Below are 20,200 nucleotides of genomic sequence, written 5' to 3' on the forward strand. Positions count from 1 at the left end.
ATTACATCTACTCTTCCTATTATCATCTCCTATGTAAACCCAATGACAGTAAGCTGCAGATTCATAAGAAGCTCAATCTTGTGACAGAAGAGGAACCACTTGTACAAATGCCTCCACTTCCAGCCCGACACAAAGAAGAATTGAGTAGCACCCGAAAAGGTGTGACATATACTTGCATTGCAACTTTGTAAGGAGAAAAACTGCTGCAAAAAAAAGATGAGTCGTGCAATTAGAATGAAGAGAAGCTGCAGCACCTTGTCTGCGACTATCAGGACCAGCTTCATCTGTTTGAAAGCTGCCTTATTTGATTAATATAATCCATGATTCAATACACTCTGTTAATGATTCCAGGATGCTCAGCTCCACCATCATCCTTATTTTCCTGCATTATCTTCCTTCCTGACATGCCAGATAAATCTGATTTCACCATTCAACAAAACACATGACAAACATCACAGAAATGAACTGCCAGATTTATCACACTTTGTGTTATTTATGTAGCTGGATATTTCAAGGATGCCAGGGCAGAGGACAAATTCTTTCCCTCTAGCACAGCTGCAGTGTATGACTACAAAATCCTTATAATTCATGTCCATCAGCAGCAAATAACTATTCCTCGTTACAAATAACACAGATCAACATCTGCACTTTGCCTCTGCTTTCTAAGAAAATGGACCTGAATGAAAAGAAAAATGTGAGTCCTGTCTAAAACGCACTTTGTTAAAAACACTGTAGATTTCATGGCGAAACATTTCATTTTCCACACGCTTATGATACTCACATCAAATTCATTTAGTGCAGCAGCAAGCTCTCCTATGCCAGTATGCCCCTTGTTTTCATCAGTGGGTGAGGTGGCTTGGGCAGCATTGGAGATACCAGCAATTGCTTCTTGAACTTGCTTGAAGACATAGTCTCTGTTGGCCCTAGTGGCTGCAACATCAGGGTGACGAAGAAATGCTTGGGATGCAGTATACAACATGGTGGCATTCTTCTTCAGAGCACCTCGAGCTGCAGCCATTTCATCCCTGCAGTGAGGATCTTTCAGCTCCTACAGAAAAACACGCAATTATTTTGTTGTAAATGAAAGCCTCAGTGTTAGAAAGTACGGTCTACACTGTCACTGTCCAGTGATTATGAAGAGATGCCATTAATGACAAAATTGACCACAATTCTCACAAAATCTTTTTATGTGCATAGTTACAGTTTTATTACCGGCACTGAATTTACAAAACATCTATTTTGTGGCTTCATAAGAATGCTCAATGTTTCATTATTTGGATTCCTCCTAAATGTGTTTTACACCTTGATGAGAAGGAAAGTCCATTCATCTGTTTTCTTTTCCTCGCTACAACTGCTGTGCTTATATTTATTCTTCCCAAAGTTTTCCTTTTAAATATAATACACATTTTCCTTTCTTTACATTTGGATCTATATCTTATATACTTTGCTTTTTGCCTTAGCAACTCATTCTTCCTTTCGTTTCCTCTTACAACAGATATCCTGCAATACCTTACCAGAATAAGATGGCACCATATTATTTTTATTTATCCACTAATACCTTCATTTATATAGAAAGTGCAAAGTGGTGAGGTCAGGCTCTTTTCAGCAGTGTGTGGATACAGGACAAGGGGAAACGGCCAGAAACTGGAGCATAGGAAGTTCCACACTAATGTGCTCAAGAACTTCTTTACAGTGAGGGTGACAGTGCACTGGAACAGGCTGCCCAGGGGGGTTGTGGAGTCTCCTTCTCTGGAGATATTCAAGACCCGCCTGGACACCTACCTGTGCGATGTGGTGTAAGGAGCCTGCTTTGGCAAGGGGGTTGGACTCGATGATCTCTAGAGGTCCCTTCCAACCCCTACGATTCTGTAATTCTATGTGAATCTTTAAAGGTTTATGCTAAGACTTGCTTTTATCTTTTCAAAACTCCAACAACACAAGAGACAAACAACCATTTTCTTTCCTGTTAACATTCTTAACTTTTTCACATAATTTTCACTACATTTCTGGAAGAGAAGTGTCTAAATGTACAAAATATTGTTTATGTGATACTAGGCCTGCATTTCTGAGTTGTTAGAAATGTACAAGTGACAGAAAAATAAATCAGTACCACTGCAATGCAAAAAATAAATAGAAGAATGAATGCATAAAGTCAGCTTTCCAAACTGAGTGTGCCCTGCAATCTGCAATACAAAGACATCTCTGAACAATTATCAATATTCAAGCAAAACTTTGTGTTGAGCAAACTGTACATGACTCCACAATGGCAAAATGTCTGGACTCTTCTGAACAGTGTTCAGGAGAAAGTTCTGTTCAGTACAGAGTTGAATAGCTATGGGTGCTGAATAAATGCCACCATGACTTTCGGTTCAGGTTTTGTTGTTTTGTTTTTTTGGTTTTTTTTTGTTTTGTTTTGTTTTTTTCATCTGCTTAAGTAATAAATGAATTGGGTACGTACTTGTATTTTTAAGCGTCTGAAAACTAACAATGTTGGTTTAAAACACAAATTAGACTCCCACTTTTGAATCTGAATTAGACTGCACTACCAAAGAGCTCCTGCTTTTCAACTGTTGGAGTACCCCCAAACCAGTTGAGCAGGAACAGTCACCATTTGAAAACAATTCCTAACCCTCCAGGCAGCTTGCCTTCTCACCTTGAATTCATTAATAATTGAATTCAGTTGAATAATGTTCCTAAAACAATTACATTGTAAAAAATTACATCACATTCACAAAAATTGGTATGATTCGATGACGTGCCATGACACAGCAACTACTCATTATATGTTTTAAAAGCATCTTGAAAATGAAACAATATCTTTAGAGTCAGGCCTAAATTTCTCATCCACTGCTTTGGAATGTACTCACCTGCTGTCTTCGTGCAGCTACATAATTCAGTTTCACCATCTCTTTTCCAAATTCCTTAAAGCGATTTGCTAAATCTTGCTCATTCGTTGCATTTTTCACTGCTTCTAGGGCCTCCTCTACCTAGAACAAAATAGATCAGCAGTGTTAGCAGTTTGATCCAGTTGTATAACACCTGTAACTACTCTGTCCATTACACTTTATTATATGGACCCCATTTAGCATTTAGGTCCATCACTGAACAGTGGATTTATGACAGTCTCATTAACTTTAATCAGTTTTTTATAGATAAGCTGTGTGATTGGCATTCTGCATTATTTTCCAATTACTGTACTTTGGTGTCATGCAAAGTCAATGTAAAAGGAATAACTATGTTAATTTCCCCAGTGACCTCACACTAAATGTGTAGCATATGAGGCTAAGAAGGGAAGATAAGAGAAAATAGATGGATGTGTCCTTAACATTTGGTATAGGCTTTATGTGAGAACAGGACTGAGGCATTAATTCTAAACAAGACATAACTTCTAAAAAGGAAACTAAAACTTAGGGTTGAGATTTAAATTTAGTCTGATTTACCAAAATCGCTGTGTCTTTATGAAACAAATAGAAAACAATGGATTTAACCCAGAACCTACTTATTATTTCCTTTCTGTCAGCTTTACTTTGAGATACTTCTCAGTTACTTCAGAACTGAGAAAAGCAAACAGAGATGCCGTCAGCCGGACTGAAGCTAACTAGCAGCAATATCGAACCCCAGTCACATTAACAAGTTAGTCCATTAAATCTGTCATAAATCTTAGCCCTACACAGTGCAAGTAAAAACAAAATCTGAATGGATAAAATGTTCTTTTCAAAAAGTAAGCAAACTAACTTCTGAAATGAGACAGGAATTCAAACTTGTATTTCATTCCCTCGCGAGACAAAAAATGCAATTCCAAGGAAAAAGACTGAAAACTGAATATATTCTATTAATCCTTCATTCTAAAACCCATTGCTTTAATTTATGAGAATGTGCAGAAGCTGTTAAAACAGGCACATTTTCCTTTCTAAGAGAAACAGCTAATTCTGACTGAGAGATGGTTCTACATAAGAATAAGTTTGCACCTTATTCTCCAAATTCTATTGGAAATCCATAAAATCAGTAGAAAAGAAAGAAATACGAGTACAACTCATTATTTGTGTTGCTCTAACCATAGCTTTCTTCCTGTGGGATACAGTATACATGTATTGTGATCTTTTAACTACCTTCTGTGGACTTAGGAATATCCAGAAGTTACAAGGCAGTACAGCAGAAAATCCATACATTTGTGTAGGAAAATGTACATTTCAAGAATCTAAACCATATCTGATAATCAGATTTTGAATGTTGATCATACTCTATTGTGTATCACCTATTTTACAATCATAGAATGGCCAGGGTTAAAAGGGACTAGAACAATCATCTGGTTTCAACCCCCCGCTATGTGCAGGGTCACCAACCAGCAGACCAGGCTGCCTAGAGCCACATCCAGCCTGGCCTTGAATGCATGCAGGGATGGGGCATCCACTGCCTCCTTGGGAAAACCTGCTCCAGCATGTCACCACCCTCTGGGTGAAAAACTACAACCCATTCAGTTCCAAAATGAGTAAACTGGTTACTAGAGGACTTTGAAACAAGTTCATTTCTGAGTAACTTCTCTGCTCAAACAAACACAAAGAAGCTCAACTGCACAGATGTGCTCCCTTGATTAAGTAGCAGGTGATTCATTACAATACTCATAATGCTAGATATCTATCATCTATATCATATTACCAAATACTTCAAGTGTTTCATAAGTTTCACTGTTTCTAATTCTAATAGAACAAAATACAGTCTGAAAGAAATGACTAAATGTACTTCCAGATGACAACTGCACATATTTGCTCTGAAGCATTAATTAAAACGTACTATCTCAGATGATGTCTGTAACACAACTCCTTTGACATGCTTTCAATGAAAACTGATTACAGCACATTTCAGGATCCCTACAGAATAAATTAGCCTTCATAACTCCGACATGCTGCACGATTTTAGTTTAATGATTTTATGGTTAACTTACACCACTCTTTGAACGCTACTACTCAGTCAATACAATATTGGTCCCAATGTAATTTTCTTTCATATGAACTTTTTTTTTTTCCCTAGTAATTTATTTATTCATCTAAAACATGTTTGCATTACAAAATGATAAGATAAAACTATTTTTCACTGTCAGGCCTTAGAAATAGTTTACTGTCTGGAAATGAAAAATAAATAAATATATAAATAAGTAAATAAATGAATAAATCACATTTAAGGTCCTGAAATTGAATTTAGCTACAAAGAACCAAAGAAGTCTGGGTTCATCAAAACAGAAGGCTGGGTTATTAATAGTGACATCTGACAAGTGTAAAGATTACAAACCACAGTGCCAAAAATGCTCTTGCAAATCTAGGGAACAAATTCTGTTAGTAAATACACCCACTTACAAAAGAGTATTGGAATTCATTTCTTTTTTTTCTAAATAATGCAGCGCAATCCTGTAACAAGAGGAGGAGAACTCTGGTATGAGAAAAGTGTTTCTTAGCACCTATGAAAGAGCTTGTATAAGAAGTTTAATCACAGAGTTTACAGAAAGCTTCTGTTCATAACATTGTCAGCCTCACCAGCCAAGGATTATTTGAATTACTATTGCAGGGAAAAATTAAAACATATTCATGAGAGATGATGTTTACACTGAAAATTACATACTACAGCTATCACAACAGCATTCTATTACTAGAGCAAAATACACATGAAAAAGAAAAAGAAAAAGAAAAAGAAAAAGAAAAAGAAAAAGAAAAAGAAAAGGAAAAAGAAAAAGAAAAAGAAAAAGAAAAAGAAAAAGAAAAAGAAAAAGAAAAAGAAAAAGAAAAAGAAAAAGAAAAAGAAAAAGAAAAAGAAAAAGAAAAAGAAAAAGAAAAAAAGAAAAAGAAAAAAAGAAAAAGAAAAAGAAAAAAAAACCAGTTTTTTTCTATTATAAAAACTCATTTCTATCTGTTTAGCCTATCTGCCCAATTTTCCAGCTGAGAGGTTCTCGCTGTTTTGAGAATAAATCTTTTTGTACGGTCACACTGTTAAAAAGACAAAGTGAAATCTTTCAAGGAGTAGCAAAACAAAGAAAATCCATTGCAATTACAAAACTTTAATGTGACAGTATAAAAATATGAATGATGGCTGCCAATTGTAAGTACAAATTTATACCAAGCTAGGTGGTAATCAATTATTCCTCCTTATTCTGTCTTTCCTCTGTGATGACTGATAAGGCACTTGTACTATTTTCTGACTGTAAATAAGAGCAGCAAACTCCTGATACCTCCAGAATTTCAGCAGACTTCATGAACAACTGCAGTACCAAAACTCTGCCACAAGATAGCAATACTTAACAAGCACTGAGTCAGATCTGGATTAGATGAGAGGTCAGTTAAATAGATGCGTCTGTTCAGCGTGCTGCTTTAAGTCTCCAAAAATTCATTTCTTCAAAATAAGAAAATGAATGAGAACAGTGTAGAAATCTGCTTCATCTCAATCCTTGGTCAACACTTGAAGAAAACACAAGCAGCAGTTGAGTATGAATTGGGAGCACTTATTCACAGAGGAGGCTGAGGGAAGACCCTATTTCTCTCTTCAAATATCTGAAAGGTGATTGTAAGGAGAATTAGGCTTGGTCTCTTTTCACTGCTGACAGGATGAGGGGAAATGGCCTCAAATTGTGCCAGGGAGGTTTAGGTTGGGTATCAGGAAAAACTTCTTTACAGAAAGAGTTTTTAAGCAGTGGAATAGGCTCCCCAGGGAGGTGACTGAGTCACCATAGCTGACTGTGTTTAAAAACTGTTTGGATATAGTGCACAAGGACATGAATTAGCAGAGGGCTGTTAATTAAGGTAGTATAGTTAGGTTCCAGTTGGACACAATGGTCTTTAAGGTCTTCTCCAACATGAGCAATTCTGTGATTCTATGACTTGTCCCAACTTCTGCATATGTAAAAAAAGCAAAGATAATACAGAACAATTAAAAATACATACAATTTTCAGATGTGACAGAAGCCGCATGACGTCCGCCATATCAGCCAGGATGAGCAAGCGGGTCACAGCAGAAAGCAAGGCACGAGCAGCCCGCACCATGGTACCCCGCTTCACTGAGGAGCATGGGTCGTCTGCAAACTCTGAAGAGGCAATTCTCATTGTTTCTCCTAAAAATAGAAAGAAAGAAAGAAAGAAAGAAAGAAAGAAAGAAAGAAAGAAAGAAAGAAAGAAAGAAAGAAAGAAAGAAAGAAAGAAAGAAAGAAAGAAAGAAAGAAAGAAAGAAAGAAAGAAAAAAGTCATTAAAGCTTTACTTTATTAAAGATTTTACTACTGCACTCTTAAAAATTGTTCTGAAGTAATAGAATGTTATTCTAGGCAACACGTGGAAAACATCATCATGTTCATCCTTGTAAGGAATGGGTGATTACAACAACTTATTTATGAACAGTGTCAGCTAAAAAATAACAAACTGTAAATATATCAACTTCCTTGTGAAATGGGAGGAAAAAAAATAGTATTCAATGTAGAAATTTGGAGATCCTACTGTTAATCCAATCTATGAGAAAAACACTCCTTTATCTTCATGGACATCAAAAGGCTACAAAACATGACCAAGTATAGAATCATAGAATCATTAGGGTTGGAAAAGATGACTAAAATCATCCAGACCAAACATCAACCCTTCACAACCATGCCCCCTGGTGCCACATTAGTACTGAAACCTCACAGTTAAAATCCAAGAAGCTATCTCTGCAATTAGAAGCAATTTAGCCGTATCTGCAGTGTTGTGGACCAGCTGATGAGCCCTGCTAATGCCAGCTTAATTAACTTAGACTGACTACAATGATGGTTCAAGATTCAAGCTGGCATACGGCTGTCTTGCTGTTAACTGCAGACCAACTTGGTTCTTTTCTAACCTTGCTGCTGTGTTAACTTGTTAAAAGTAAGGGGCTGCAAGGGGCAAAGACAGTGCCAGATGGTACCTGCCTCACTCTTAGTGTAAATTCAAGTCTCTTTTTTGTATTTTTCTTTCTCCAGTTGCTGATTTTTCTTATATTATTTTATCATTATTATCTAGACCACAATAATTAACAATACGTTTCACAACAATTAACTATAGATCAATAGCTTTGTAAGTCAGATTTCCAATGGAAATAAGGTAAAGAAGAAAAAACAATTCAGAATGAGCTTTTATATTAACACAAACTTTGTCATTACGTTGAAAAAAAATCCTCCTTCTCTCCAGTGTAGAAACACATAAAACATTTCTAACGTGAAGTCAAAGCTTTGTTGCATTGCCTTTAAGATGATTATTGCATTCAAAAAATCCTCAGACAGCATAACTTCCCATAAGACAACACAAATAATGCAGAAGAGACTTAAGACAGCCCCAGTGAATTATTACCTTCAGAACTCTTTTCATCATTTTATTACTGTTAGGACTACATGTTCTTATAGTAATTTGTGTGCAGTGTTTCTTAGAAGGCGAGGAACAAATGACTGTCAGATAAAGAGACAATAAAACAATATCTTAACATGCTTAAATGTTACATTGCTTGGCACTGAAATATCCAAGTTCTAGTTAGCTGGTCTCCAAAGGATAAAAGCAAAGTTGCTGCAGGATCACCAGAGTCTGCAGCACCTGAGTCCCCATGCTGAGTCCCATATGTTACCCATATGACAAAATTCAACTAGCAAGGACCAGTGAGGTCACAAATATTTTTCTGCAGTGCATTTTAAACTGATCAGTCACTGGAAAATTTATTAGTGTCATTTGGCTCAGATCATACTAAGGACTAGGAATTAAAATTTCCTAATCTTTTTAACTCAAAATACTCCACAGAAAGTGAGAGGCTGAGAGTGACCACAGAATTAATGAGGGTCTAACATGCGGCCAACATGCTAACATTTGAATCTCCTAAGCTTTGGGTCAGAATGCGGACAACTGGATACAGCCGAGCAGTGTAACAGCTCAGAAGGAATCATCTTCCCTTTGGTCATTTATTAAAGGAATCTATCACAGCTTTAAGCAGAGATATAACTCCTAGAGCATATCTAGTTGATTGAAACCAAGGGAGTATATGCAACGATACAAAAATCTCACTACGGCTTTCTGGTATTAAAGCTCTAAAATTGGTTTCTGATCAAGATGGAAATGATTATGGACATCCAGTGAAAAACCTTTTGTATGTGAAAGTATATTTGGTTTGAAGTACATCCAGGAAGCTTTGGAGTTTAGAACCAGATGCCTAAGAATTGTTTAAATTGAATTTTTGCACTGAAAAGACTTTCTGGATCTCTGCCAAATTTTCATTTTGTAGCTTGAGATGAATATTACCATTGAACTATAAAAGAAGTTAATAATATTTGCTAAGAGGCCAGTGGAACCAGAAAGCAAGCAGGAAAATTACCTTCTTAGACTTGATTATCCCAGGAGATATAGCTAGCAAACATGTTTGAATGAACTAGTGGATAGAGGCAGAATACATGTAGAGTCAAAACATCAGTTTATAGGTTAGGACCAGATCTTGAAAGCTACAGTTAAGTGAAGAGAATCTCCTCATATATAATTAAGCAGAAAGTACTTAATATGTTCATATAACTAAGAAAAAAAAATTAGAAAAAAAAAATATTAGGGAAAAAAAAAGATGAAGTTTTGAGCTTATAAAGAACCAGCATTTCACAGCCTAATAACCATAGAATAATAGAATGGCTAGAGTTGGAACAAACTTCAGATACCATCTAGTCTAACTTCCCACACCATGGGCAGGGACATATCCCTCTAGACCAGGTTGCCCAGGGCCTCATCCAATCTGACTTTGATCATCCAATCCGACCTTTAACACCTCCAGAAATGCAGCATCCACAGATTCTCTGAGAAACAAGCTCCAGTGCCTCACCACTTTTTAAGTAAAGGTGGTGAAGAAGAATTTCTTCCTCTTGTAAAACCTAAATCACTCCTTTTAATTCAAAACAGTTCCCTCTTGACCTATCACTACTGGACCATGTAAAATTCATTCTCTCTCCCATATATAAGCTTCCTTAATGCACTGGAAGGCCACAGTGAGGTCTGCAAGGAGCCTCCAAGGAGAGTTCTCCAAGCTAAACAAATCCAGCTCCCTCAGTCTTTCTTCACAGGCAAGATGCTCCAGCCCAGCCAACATCTTTGAGAGCTTTCTCTGGACCCACTCTAACAGCTTAACATCCTTCCTGTGCTGGGGCCCTGAGGTCTGGATGTAGTATTCCAGATAGGGCTTAACCAGGGCTGAACAGATCAGGACCCTGCTGGCCACCCCTCTTTTGATGGGCTGCAAGTATGCACTGCTGGTTCATGTCACCTTATCAACATTATATAAAAGTCACTTCTTTCCAAATTATAGATAAGGATGATCATGGCAAAGTTGTGCTGCCTGTCTCAAGATCACCTATTTCTCTTGCATGTACCTTGACACATCTTCCAGAAAGATCTGCTCCAGGCACCGAGCTGAGGCTCACCAGCCTGTGGAACCCACAGTATTTCTCACCACTCTTCATAAAAAAGGGAGTGATGATTCCCTTTTTGCATTCACTAGGAGTTCCCAGTCAACTGACAGTCACGGCTTTTCAAATTCAATAAAGAATGGCCTGGCAACTGCACCAGCACCATGTGATGCATGTTACTGGAGGGCAGTGACCGTCTACCAGTGCCAGTTAACCTATTCTGATCCTTGTACAACAGTGGTATTAGACCTCTCCTAGGCCAGGGGTTACATTGAAGCTACAGCTAAGAAAATTACATATCAGAGAATCTGAAAAAGGCAACCCTACTCTCAGTTATCCATTTCTTTCCAAATTCATTTCAAGTTGTTCTATAGTCAATATTAAATTACTTTTGATAAAAATTAGGTCAGTGCAAGAAACACAGACATCTTGAGTCATCAGGTCTGCTTCCTTGTTACTGCAGACAGTCATGTCATAATATAATTAATAACAACCTTAATATGATAATAACTACACTCATAAACTTATCAAGTTTCTGTCTTTGAAACATCCCAGACATTTAACCCCAATTAATCCTACTGGAAGTAGGAAATTTATCCTAAATGAATTCCAGCATCTGACATGTTTTTGTAGGCTTTACTTTTTTTTCTTTTTTTTTTTTTTTTTTTCAATAAGAGCCACTTAAATTCTATACTGACTGCGTTTATAGCTAATTTATACCCATTTCTTCTTATGCCCCATTAGTCTCTCCATTTAAATGAGTATTTTCCTTCCACAGTGATTCCTATTGTCTTTTCTTTCCTCATGCATTTTTGTGATGAGCCCTGATTGATCAACGGTGATATTTCAGTCTCATCTTCTTGCACAGATTATCCACTTCTGTAATAATTTCATCAGACCTATGAAACGGCTGTTTCTAGGATATACATGATACAAGAGCCGCAGTTTTAGAGGATATACCTTGTCATTCTCAGCTACTAAAAATACTTCAACTGATACCCTGGAAAGATTTGTATAGTTTTTTTTTTGTAAGCGCATCATATTAGCAAATTTCTCACTAGGATTCATATACTGTATTCTCTGGCACCAAGTTTTGTGAACTAATTGTATGTTTCATTTACATTTCCTAAATGAGGAGTCTTTGTAGGCTTAGAAAGTGAGTTGTAAAACCTAGGGCACTCAGTAGAGGAAGGCCCTCTACACAGAAGAACTGCTCATCATTAATCAATAATTAAACAAACAAGCAAAGATAAATAAATAAGCAAAGAGAAAACACAAGAGAAATACTGAAATCTGGTATGTGAGCAATGACTGGATTTTTTTTTTTTTTTTACAGTTATTATTATTGTTTAATGAAAGAGTTATTATGTAGGTGTTGAGATCTTATCAGCTTCATTCAGAAGGTTCAAACCTACTAATTACTTCCAATTACTACCTCCTAAGATCACTGTCAAACCACTTAGGTTATTCTGATGAGATTTAACTGGGGAATTTACTCTATCCATCCTCACATTTTCGATTAGTCAGATTAAGTCATTTTCTCCCAATTAAACAACAGCATTTAGAAATCGAGTCTCCATACAATTCATTCCCATGGGGGGGAAAAGAAAAAAAAAAAAAAAAAGAAAAAAAAAAAAGAAAAAAAAAAAAAGGTTTCCTTAGTTTTTCAAAATAAGCTGTCATTAAATTCAGGACTCAGATGAAGATGCCTTTACATTATTTATCGCGTATACATACAGGTCACACAGTAATCTATGTAGGGTAACTCAAGTAACACAAGCTTTAATTTCTGCAAATATATACATATACATATCATGGGATAATTGAAAAGTTCAGCAGAAATTTGACTGATACAGCACACAGTGGTTCATCCACTCTAAAATCTAAGTGTCAAAAGTGCAAGAGGAAAGGTCAATCAACTGCACGTCTCATACTGAAACCTATTGAAATTTCTGCTTCTCAACTTTAAAGATGGAATAAGGCTTCAGCCAACAGAATAATGTTATGTGAATACCATATATTGAGAGTGAAAACCAAAAGGAGAAAAACAGATGACATCAGCAAATCTTCATATGTACACACACATATATGCACGCACCATATTTAGAAATGGTTAGGCTTCCTATATTCTACTGACAATATTTTCATTACACCAGTAGCCAGGAAAGGTGCTAATAAACAACAGAAATGTGCAAGTATTCCATATTGTTCTTTGACAGACATAGGCAAACGCACAGATGGATGTATATATCTGTATAAATATATCAAAGATCTGATCCACGTCTTAGAAAAACTATTCCTATTTTAGACCAGTGCAGTTTACACTGGAGATAATATACAGGGAAAAGAAAAAAGGGGATGACTGACTTGATAACACTTGCTTCTTTTTTTCTTTTCATAGGAATATGTAAGAATGCTATTTTGGGCTAATGCACATTTAGGATTTAAATGTAAGCAATTATTTAATAAGAAAGAAATGGTCTAAATCTCATAATGGGTAATATACCAAGGAAATGCTGTTTTTCCAAAGGCTTTTATAAAGAAATATACATGTTGGGCACAAAGCAAGGATCTACCGAGCTTCTTATGATCAGTAAAACAGGATGATAACACAACAAGCACCTGGAAATAATTAAGGAATCCATGACAGCTTGATTGCATGTACCATTCTTGAACAGTTCTCAAATGAAAGGCAATAAAGGTTATGGTCTAATTAATCCATCTCCTTCACATTTTGTCTTTTCTTTTACATGTCCAAGATTAAATAGGTGTGACAGATGATTTATGACCTATTTAGAGAACTGTCCTTGTAATAAGTAACAAAGTACTGTTATGTAGGTATTCTGAAATATAACAATGTGTAGACTCAAACTGATTTGCAGATTCCTTATAGAATACTAGTTATATTAGATGATCACCTGAGAGATTTGAGCAATCACAGTTGCTAATAGGCTATGTTTAAATAATGTAAGCAGATTTTTTTTCACCCTTTCTTCATGGATTAGGTCATGTTATTAAAACAAACAAATTAAACCTTCAGGATGCAAAGGTCCCCAGTTTTATTTGCATTGTATTCATCTAGAAATTCACCAAATTGGTTGATGACCATCCCTGTATTCTGTTTCTGATTCAATAATAATGCTCTAAATGCATTCTTCAATGGATTTGTTCTCACTGTCAGTATTCAGTCTGCCATATAAATAATATATGATTATTTATTTACTGTCTTAAAATATTATGTTTTGCTCATTGTACTTTAAAATCCATGCAATTGAAATGAATGTATTTCAGTAGTAATCTCTATTTACATGTTCTATAATCATTTGTTAGCATTTGGAAAGCCAGTTATAGAGCATTTTCATACTGAAGTATATCGTATACTTCCTAAAAATAAACAAACATTTAAAATGCTAATCAGAATTCCCAAAGCTTTACATGAATGACTGTTAAATCCTCACTGCTATACCCTTAAACCCTTTCTTAGAAACCTTTACTATTGTGTCTTCTAAACTTAATTCCCCTTTCATTTGCAGTTGGGATTTTGTTCCCTTTCTGAGGAGGAATGATCATTCTTCAATATGTTAATATATTTCAATGCCAGGAAAGGCCATGTATGATCTAGCTTGATCTTTTCCCATAAAATTTCTGCCACTAGAGCTGCATCTCTCTGGAATTGATTATACAAGCAATGTAGCTAACTTAAATTTGATTCACTTTACATTTGACATTTAGAATCAGTGATGGAAGATGAATATGTATTTTACAGTACAATGGATGTTATTAAAGCTAGTATATATTTTCTATTCAATATTTGCTTTACATCCAACACCACTACCATTTCATTCACTTCACAGACCATTGAAATTTATGATTTTAATTAATCCAACTACTTTTTTTCCTAAGGGACAGTAAAATACTGACTGCACAGAACTTGCAGCCATTTAGCCACAGATCTGTGAAAGCGTAATACAATTATTTCACAAATGCTAACTTTAGAAAGAACTTTTCCAATTAATAAGTCTGATTAATAGTTCACTTGAAACATCACTGATACACTTAAGTACAATAAAACATTAATTAAATTTCAATTCAAATGTAAATTGTTTTGGATGTGAGAACATATTACCATTTCTAATCCCTTTTGTCTGCAGCTCTCAGCTACTTCTCAGTCTATCATCCCTCTGGGATAAACTCTAGACCCGATTAGCCTTCATGGAATTGGAAAGTTGACATGACCATCAACATGAAAAGTTTAGAAGGCTGTGATTGATGCTAGGGAGCTTCTAAACAAACTGGGTTTTCTTAAGACATGAATAAACACAGCAGCCAATTTAAAAATTCAAACTCAACTGAGTCCATTTGTTTCTTGGCAAATGACAAAATTTAATGCAGCTGAACTCCAAAGTTCTATTGAAGAAAAAGTTAATTGCTTTGTCTTTGGTTTTATCTTAGAGTAGCATCTGTATTGCCAAAATGGCTTTTTACTTGCTTTATTCCTGTGGTCTGATACACCGGATTGTTTAACACTGTGTGCAACATATCCTGCTCTCACAGTCAAACCAGAAGTGAACTCAATAGCATAAGATGCTTTCAAGGATAGCTTGGGTGTGAGTGTTAAGGTAGTTCAAATGCTAAGAGTCACAAAACTGTCTTACAAAAATAAGAAAGAACCAGAAAGGAATTCTGCCATGTTAGAACGTGCTTAGGTGCACGATGTGCAGAAAGCGTGTTATTTATTTGTCCAAAAAGATATTTTTCCATACATTTTGTTTATTCCAAATGTTTAGATATTTTATTAAATACAGAAAGGTATTTCTTCTTCTTTCCCCAAATATAATCTATTTCCTTGACTTATTTCCCTTGGCAACTTTGACTGCTTCTTAAGATATTTAGTGGACATAAGGCCAATGGACCAGCAAATTCTGGTAGACCCTCATGCAAAATACAACCTGAATGTCTCTTCCACAGGGAACATCCTTTTCCTCTAGTGGTCAAAAAAGCATCAATTAAAAAGATAAAATAAGAAAGAAACAACTGCATTTAGACAACCGTGCAATAGAAACATGCCCCCCAGACTATATTGCCTGCTGCTGTGGGCTCTTCTTTAATCCTTTCTAATTCTCAAACTCCGTAGTTTCAAGGATCTAATGTCATTAAAATCATAAAAAATATCTAAAAATCTCACTCCTAAAACTTCAATAAGCAGACATCTGTCTGCTTTCCCTCACCTCCAAGAAAGATGACACAAACATCAAATATCAGTCTCATCTTTCGGACAGCTCTCACAACACGTGAATGAATATTCATATAGCAAATAACCCAGTGATGGCTAATTTCACTCACACAGTTCTGAACTAAAGCCTGTATTCACTGTTTTGACCTTTAAAGACTATGAAACTAAACTGAATATATTATGGAACTACTAAGGGATAACAGAGTTGGGAGTTTTGTACATAAAATATTTATTTTTTGATAAAATCATGTAAAATTAATATGTATATACATTTTAAATCTTTCTTGCATTTACACAATTCAGCCTTGTAAACCAAAATTGTTGATCACCCGAATTTTGTACAACTATCCAAATCTAATTTATTCTCTAAAATTCCAAGAATCTATAAGATATACACTCTTTTCCTTCTTGCTCCTTCCAAAACATTTGCAAATTATTGTTATAGTGAGTTTCTTTCACACCTATCAATGGAAAGCAATTCTGTCCAGGATCATTTCAACTGTATCTAAAACTATGTGAGCATAAAGCAATTTAAGATGGGAAATGAGGAACCCAGCTGTCTCTGCTGGAGACAGTCTTACGTTGATGGTGTAATTATCCAAGTTGGAATTTTGCCAGAAAATCAACACGCAATAGTCTAACCCTGGCTTATTAATCCAGTTCTTTATGTCATTGAGCTAAATATAACATTGCACCTTGCATCAAAGCTGGTCTAGTTTATGCAGATCCTGTGTGCTAAGCAATAATGTTTGGTGTCTCCTGTTCTCTTCATTACAGACTCAGGTTTTATATACCCCAAAAAACTGCTCCACTTTTCTGACATACATTTTTCAAAGCTGAAACGTTGACAAAAGATGTCTCTATAATTCTGCCCAATGTTATTTAAACTCTCTATTCCTCTCTCTCTCTCTCTCTCTTACCTGAATTTTAAAAAGAGTAAAAATGAATTTAACATTTGTCTTGTTATGAATTATAGAGTCAGGAATTCAAGAAGAAAACCAACATTCTCCATAGCACTCCTCTTAGATGTCTTTAACTCTTGGTTATTATAAAGCTCTAGTGACAAAGATGCATAAGGAGCTCAGACACTGCTAATGAACACGGTGTATAAGCCTGGATCAGAGAGCATGCAGCACAGTAGGTTAATGACTCTAAGACAGTATAAGACTCCTTGAGAGAGGAGCAACACTGAGTCAGCATCAAAACCCCAAAGGGAGACCACTATAAATTCAGAAGGAAAACTGAAAATTCTCCTTTAGAATGTGGCATAGCACACAATAAATAATGTAAGCAACAGGAAACTGAAGCCACTGACATAGGAAACTGTGTTAAGTATTAAGACAACCAAGCACTAGAATTAAAATTCTAAAAGAAATCAAGGAACTAGAACAAGCAAATGGAGAACACTAATATAATGCTGTACATAAAGAGAATGCAGCAAATACTGGACTTATTATGATGCACTGGAAATGAAATGGTTAAATAAAAAATATGCAGAAATGGGAAAACAGTGAAAACAAACAAACAAAGAAAAAGATACAGAGGATAGGAACAAGAAGCCTCAGGACAGAAAAGACTGAATTAAACTCAGATCAAGGTTTCCATATGCAAGATTTTACCCCTGTCCACTCATATGAGCACTGGAGTTCAGTTTTTAAGTATTGGGAGAAAAAAAATCATCTAACAAGTGCTGGGGACTTCACTGAACATCAGTGAGCACTTTATACCAAAGTCCTTTAGACTCTTCGAAATCTCAATTGGAAATCTGCCAGCCTTTTACTAAAACCTAAGAATTATGGTACTGGCAGATGGTATTTTTAGATTGCAGGATTTAAAATGGAAAATACTGAGAGTTACTTAATTCTGTGGTAGTAAAGATAATTATAAAAAAAAGATAATAATGGAATATTTTTCTTACGGGCATAGATTGAAAACATATTTTTCCTTCCATGTAAGTCTGAAAGCATCTGACATATGTTATTACCATTTGCAGGACATTTATCAGATGAAAACCATTGTACCAGAAATGTATATCTGGTATTTCTGAAATTTCAAAGTCTCGCATGGAAACAGTTTTCTTATAATACCAAATTAAATTTCAAAATTAAATTTTCCAAAACTGTGGTTAGTTCTGACGGCAAAGAAAGTGTTATGAGGGTCACTCTGAAAGTAATGTCTCCTACTGCCACGCTGTGCTCACATCCACTATTTGGTCTCCTTAAATGTTCAGATAGCATAAGTGAATGGCCGATGGCTGAATGTCAGTCTTTTCTGCATAGAGGGAGTCACTGCACACTGTTTCGTATTCATTTCCATGTCATACACTATTCTGTCAGAGAGCCCCTCTGCTGCCATCTATCACACAGCAACAAAATGTAACAGAATATTGGTGGGAAGGTTCAACCTCTACTGCCATACCACCAACATCTGCCTCTGACATCATGGGCCAACAGAATAAAATAGGAGGCAATACTTTTGGAGCTGCTTTTGTGTTATCCCATGACTGACTGTTGCCCAACTAAACTACTTTCTGTAAAGGCGCATATATTGAAACTTGCTGTTTTATTTACGCAGATTGAAAAGTAGCGATAACATTTATCTTACTATCACCAACATCAAGACAAAAAATACATATATTTTATATTTGTGTATTTTCTGAATATGATAATCTCTATATACATTTCAATATATTCTCAAAAACACAGAATTCTTCTTTGCTATACTTGGTCAATAACTGTTTGATTTTTCAGAGACGTATGGACCATAATACTAAACCTAGATGATAGAGCAGCTAAAAGGAAACTAAATAGATATTACACTTCAAAGTTAGAGCACATTTTACACTCATGGCCAGTAATGAAGGTACAGTTATTTTAATATCTGTATATTCTATTAGAAATATAGTACAGTTGAAGTCATAGTGGTTTCCACAATGCTATCAGAGATACGTGTGTTGAAAAGATTCAACCATAGCAGTTAAATAATGAATTAGTTCATTCCACACACCTTGTTTGCGTACATCCTCTACAGCAGCAACCAGTTCCTCCTTCAGATCCTGGCTCTCTTTAGCAATTTGATCTCCTTTTTCTAAAAAGTTTTGAGTAGCCTGCTCCACGGAGGCAGCCAACACATGGGCCTTCTTGGAACGCCCTTTCTTTTTGCCAGATGGTCCCTTGTTGCTTGTGTTAACGAGCGTTGTTACCTTTGGGAAAAGAAGAAACAAAGCTTTCTGTAAGTTTGATCAATTCTTCAGTTCTAACAGCAAAATACACTGTTGTCTAATTCACAGTTTCCATTATTTTCTTTACTGGTGATGTGATGTAATGGTCACTTGTATTGAATAAATATTATTTAAAGTTTTAAATCTGAAGGATGGCAGCGCATGCCCCCCAAAAAAGGTTTTTACTTTTAGCTCAATTTATTCTGGTCCAAGCAAATGAACAGTTAAACAGTGAACTAGAGAAATAATAGACATTTTTGTCCCTGGTCTCCATTTTAAATAATGACAAAGACAGAAAATGAAAACATAACAAAGTTCAGTAACTACTCAACAAGAAATTGCTTCTAGAGATAAGTGCCATTGCTTATATTCGAGCAGTAACAAAAACACTGTAACTGTTCTCCGCACATTGACTATTAGGGCAATGTTGCTTCAATATGTTTATAACAAATTAATGTAAACATAGTGGATAGCAGAATGATCGTACTTAGAATATTTACAAAGAAATGCACAGTGTTTTCATAATTTCTCCTAAAATCTCCTAATATAATTCCATATTTAACTGCTCAGGAACAGACCGGAAACTTGAACCACACAGCTTAATAATACACTGAACCACATCACTTCATATTAAGTCGTATCTTTTTGATGGACCAAAAAATGTCACATTGCTCCAGTGACAGAATCATAGAATCCTTAGAGTTGGATAACAGGACCCAAATATCGAACCAGATATAATCTGGTGTTAAACACATATTAGGATTTTTCTTCAATCACTGTGAAAACAGGGCATGTGAGGAAGTAAAAAATAACAGTGAAATAGAACAGGTTGCCGGGGCCTGAGAGCACCATACACACAGATGGACAAAGAAAAACTTCCTGGCCACAGCAAGTCAAAATTCAGCTATCCTTTGGTTTATTCCATTATTTATAACAAGAAAAGCTATTTTATTTCTCTCATGAAATTATTCCTGATTAAATTTTCTGAGGCTTCATTCACATTTGTTTGTTTTCTATTTAAGAATTTTATTCTTTATGAACAAACACATATAACACTTTTGTAACCTAGCCCAGGCCTACCAATGGAATGGATTTCTCCAGTACATCATGTAGATGACTAAGAAAACCTTTCAGATGCAACAGGCAATAAACTGATTATGTATCTACTGAACAACTCATTAGAGACCTGAAGAGAATAATGCTAGAACTTGATCTTAATTATTTTAAATTCTTGAATGAACTAGAGGTAGACTGCCAGAACAGTTCAGACAATAAAGAAAAGATCTGAAATAAAGAAAACACTGGTCAGCAAAGTCATAAATGAAGTAAAATCAGACTGCT

The 20,200-nt window shown here is 35.6% G+C and overlaps 1 protein-coding gene across 2 annotated transcripts in view; it reads right to left on the minus strand.

Annotated features, from left to right (window-relative positions):
- CTNNA2 (catenin alpha 2) overlaps nt 1-20,200 on the minus strand; it is a 425,826-nt gene that overhangs the window by 312,776 nt on the left and 92,850 nt on the right. For both annotated transcript variants that reach the window (XM_015862648.3, XM_015862647.3), the window contains exons 3-6: nt 18,646-18,841; nt 6,927-7,093; nt 2,868-2,987; nt 782-1,048 (exon numbers count right to left, since the gene is read on the minus strand). In XM_015862648.3, the coding sequence (XP_015718134.2) occupies nt 782-1,048; nt 2,868-2,987; nt 6,927-7,093; nt 18,646-18,841 (750 nt within the window). The remainder of the gene's footprint in view (nt 1-781; nt 1,049-2,867; nt 2,988-6,926; nt 7,094-18,645; nt 18,842-20,200) is intronic.

The sequence above is a fragment of the Coturnix japonica genome, chromosome 4 (genome assembly GCF_054131305.1).
Source record: "Coturnix japonica strain WE chromosome 4, WE-NBRP24, whole genome shotgun sequence".
Taxonomy (NCBI): Eukaryota; Metazoa; Chordata; class Aves; order Galliformes; family Phasianidae; genus Coturnix; species Coturnix japonica.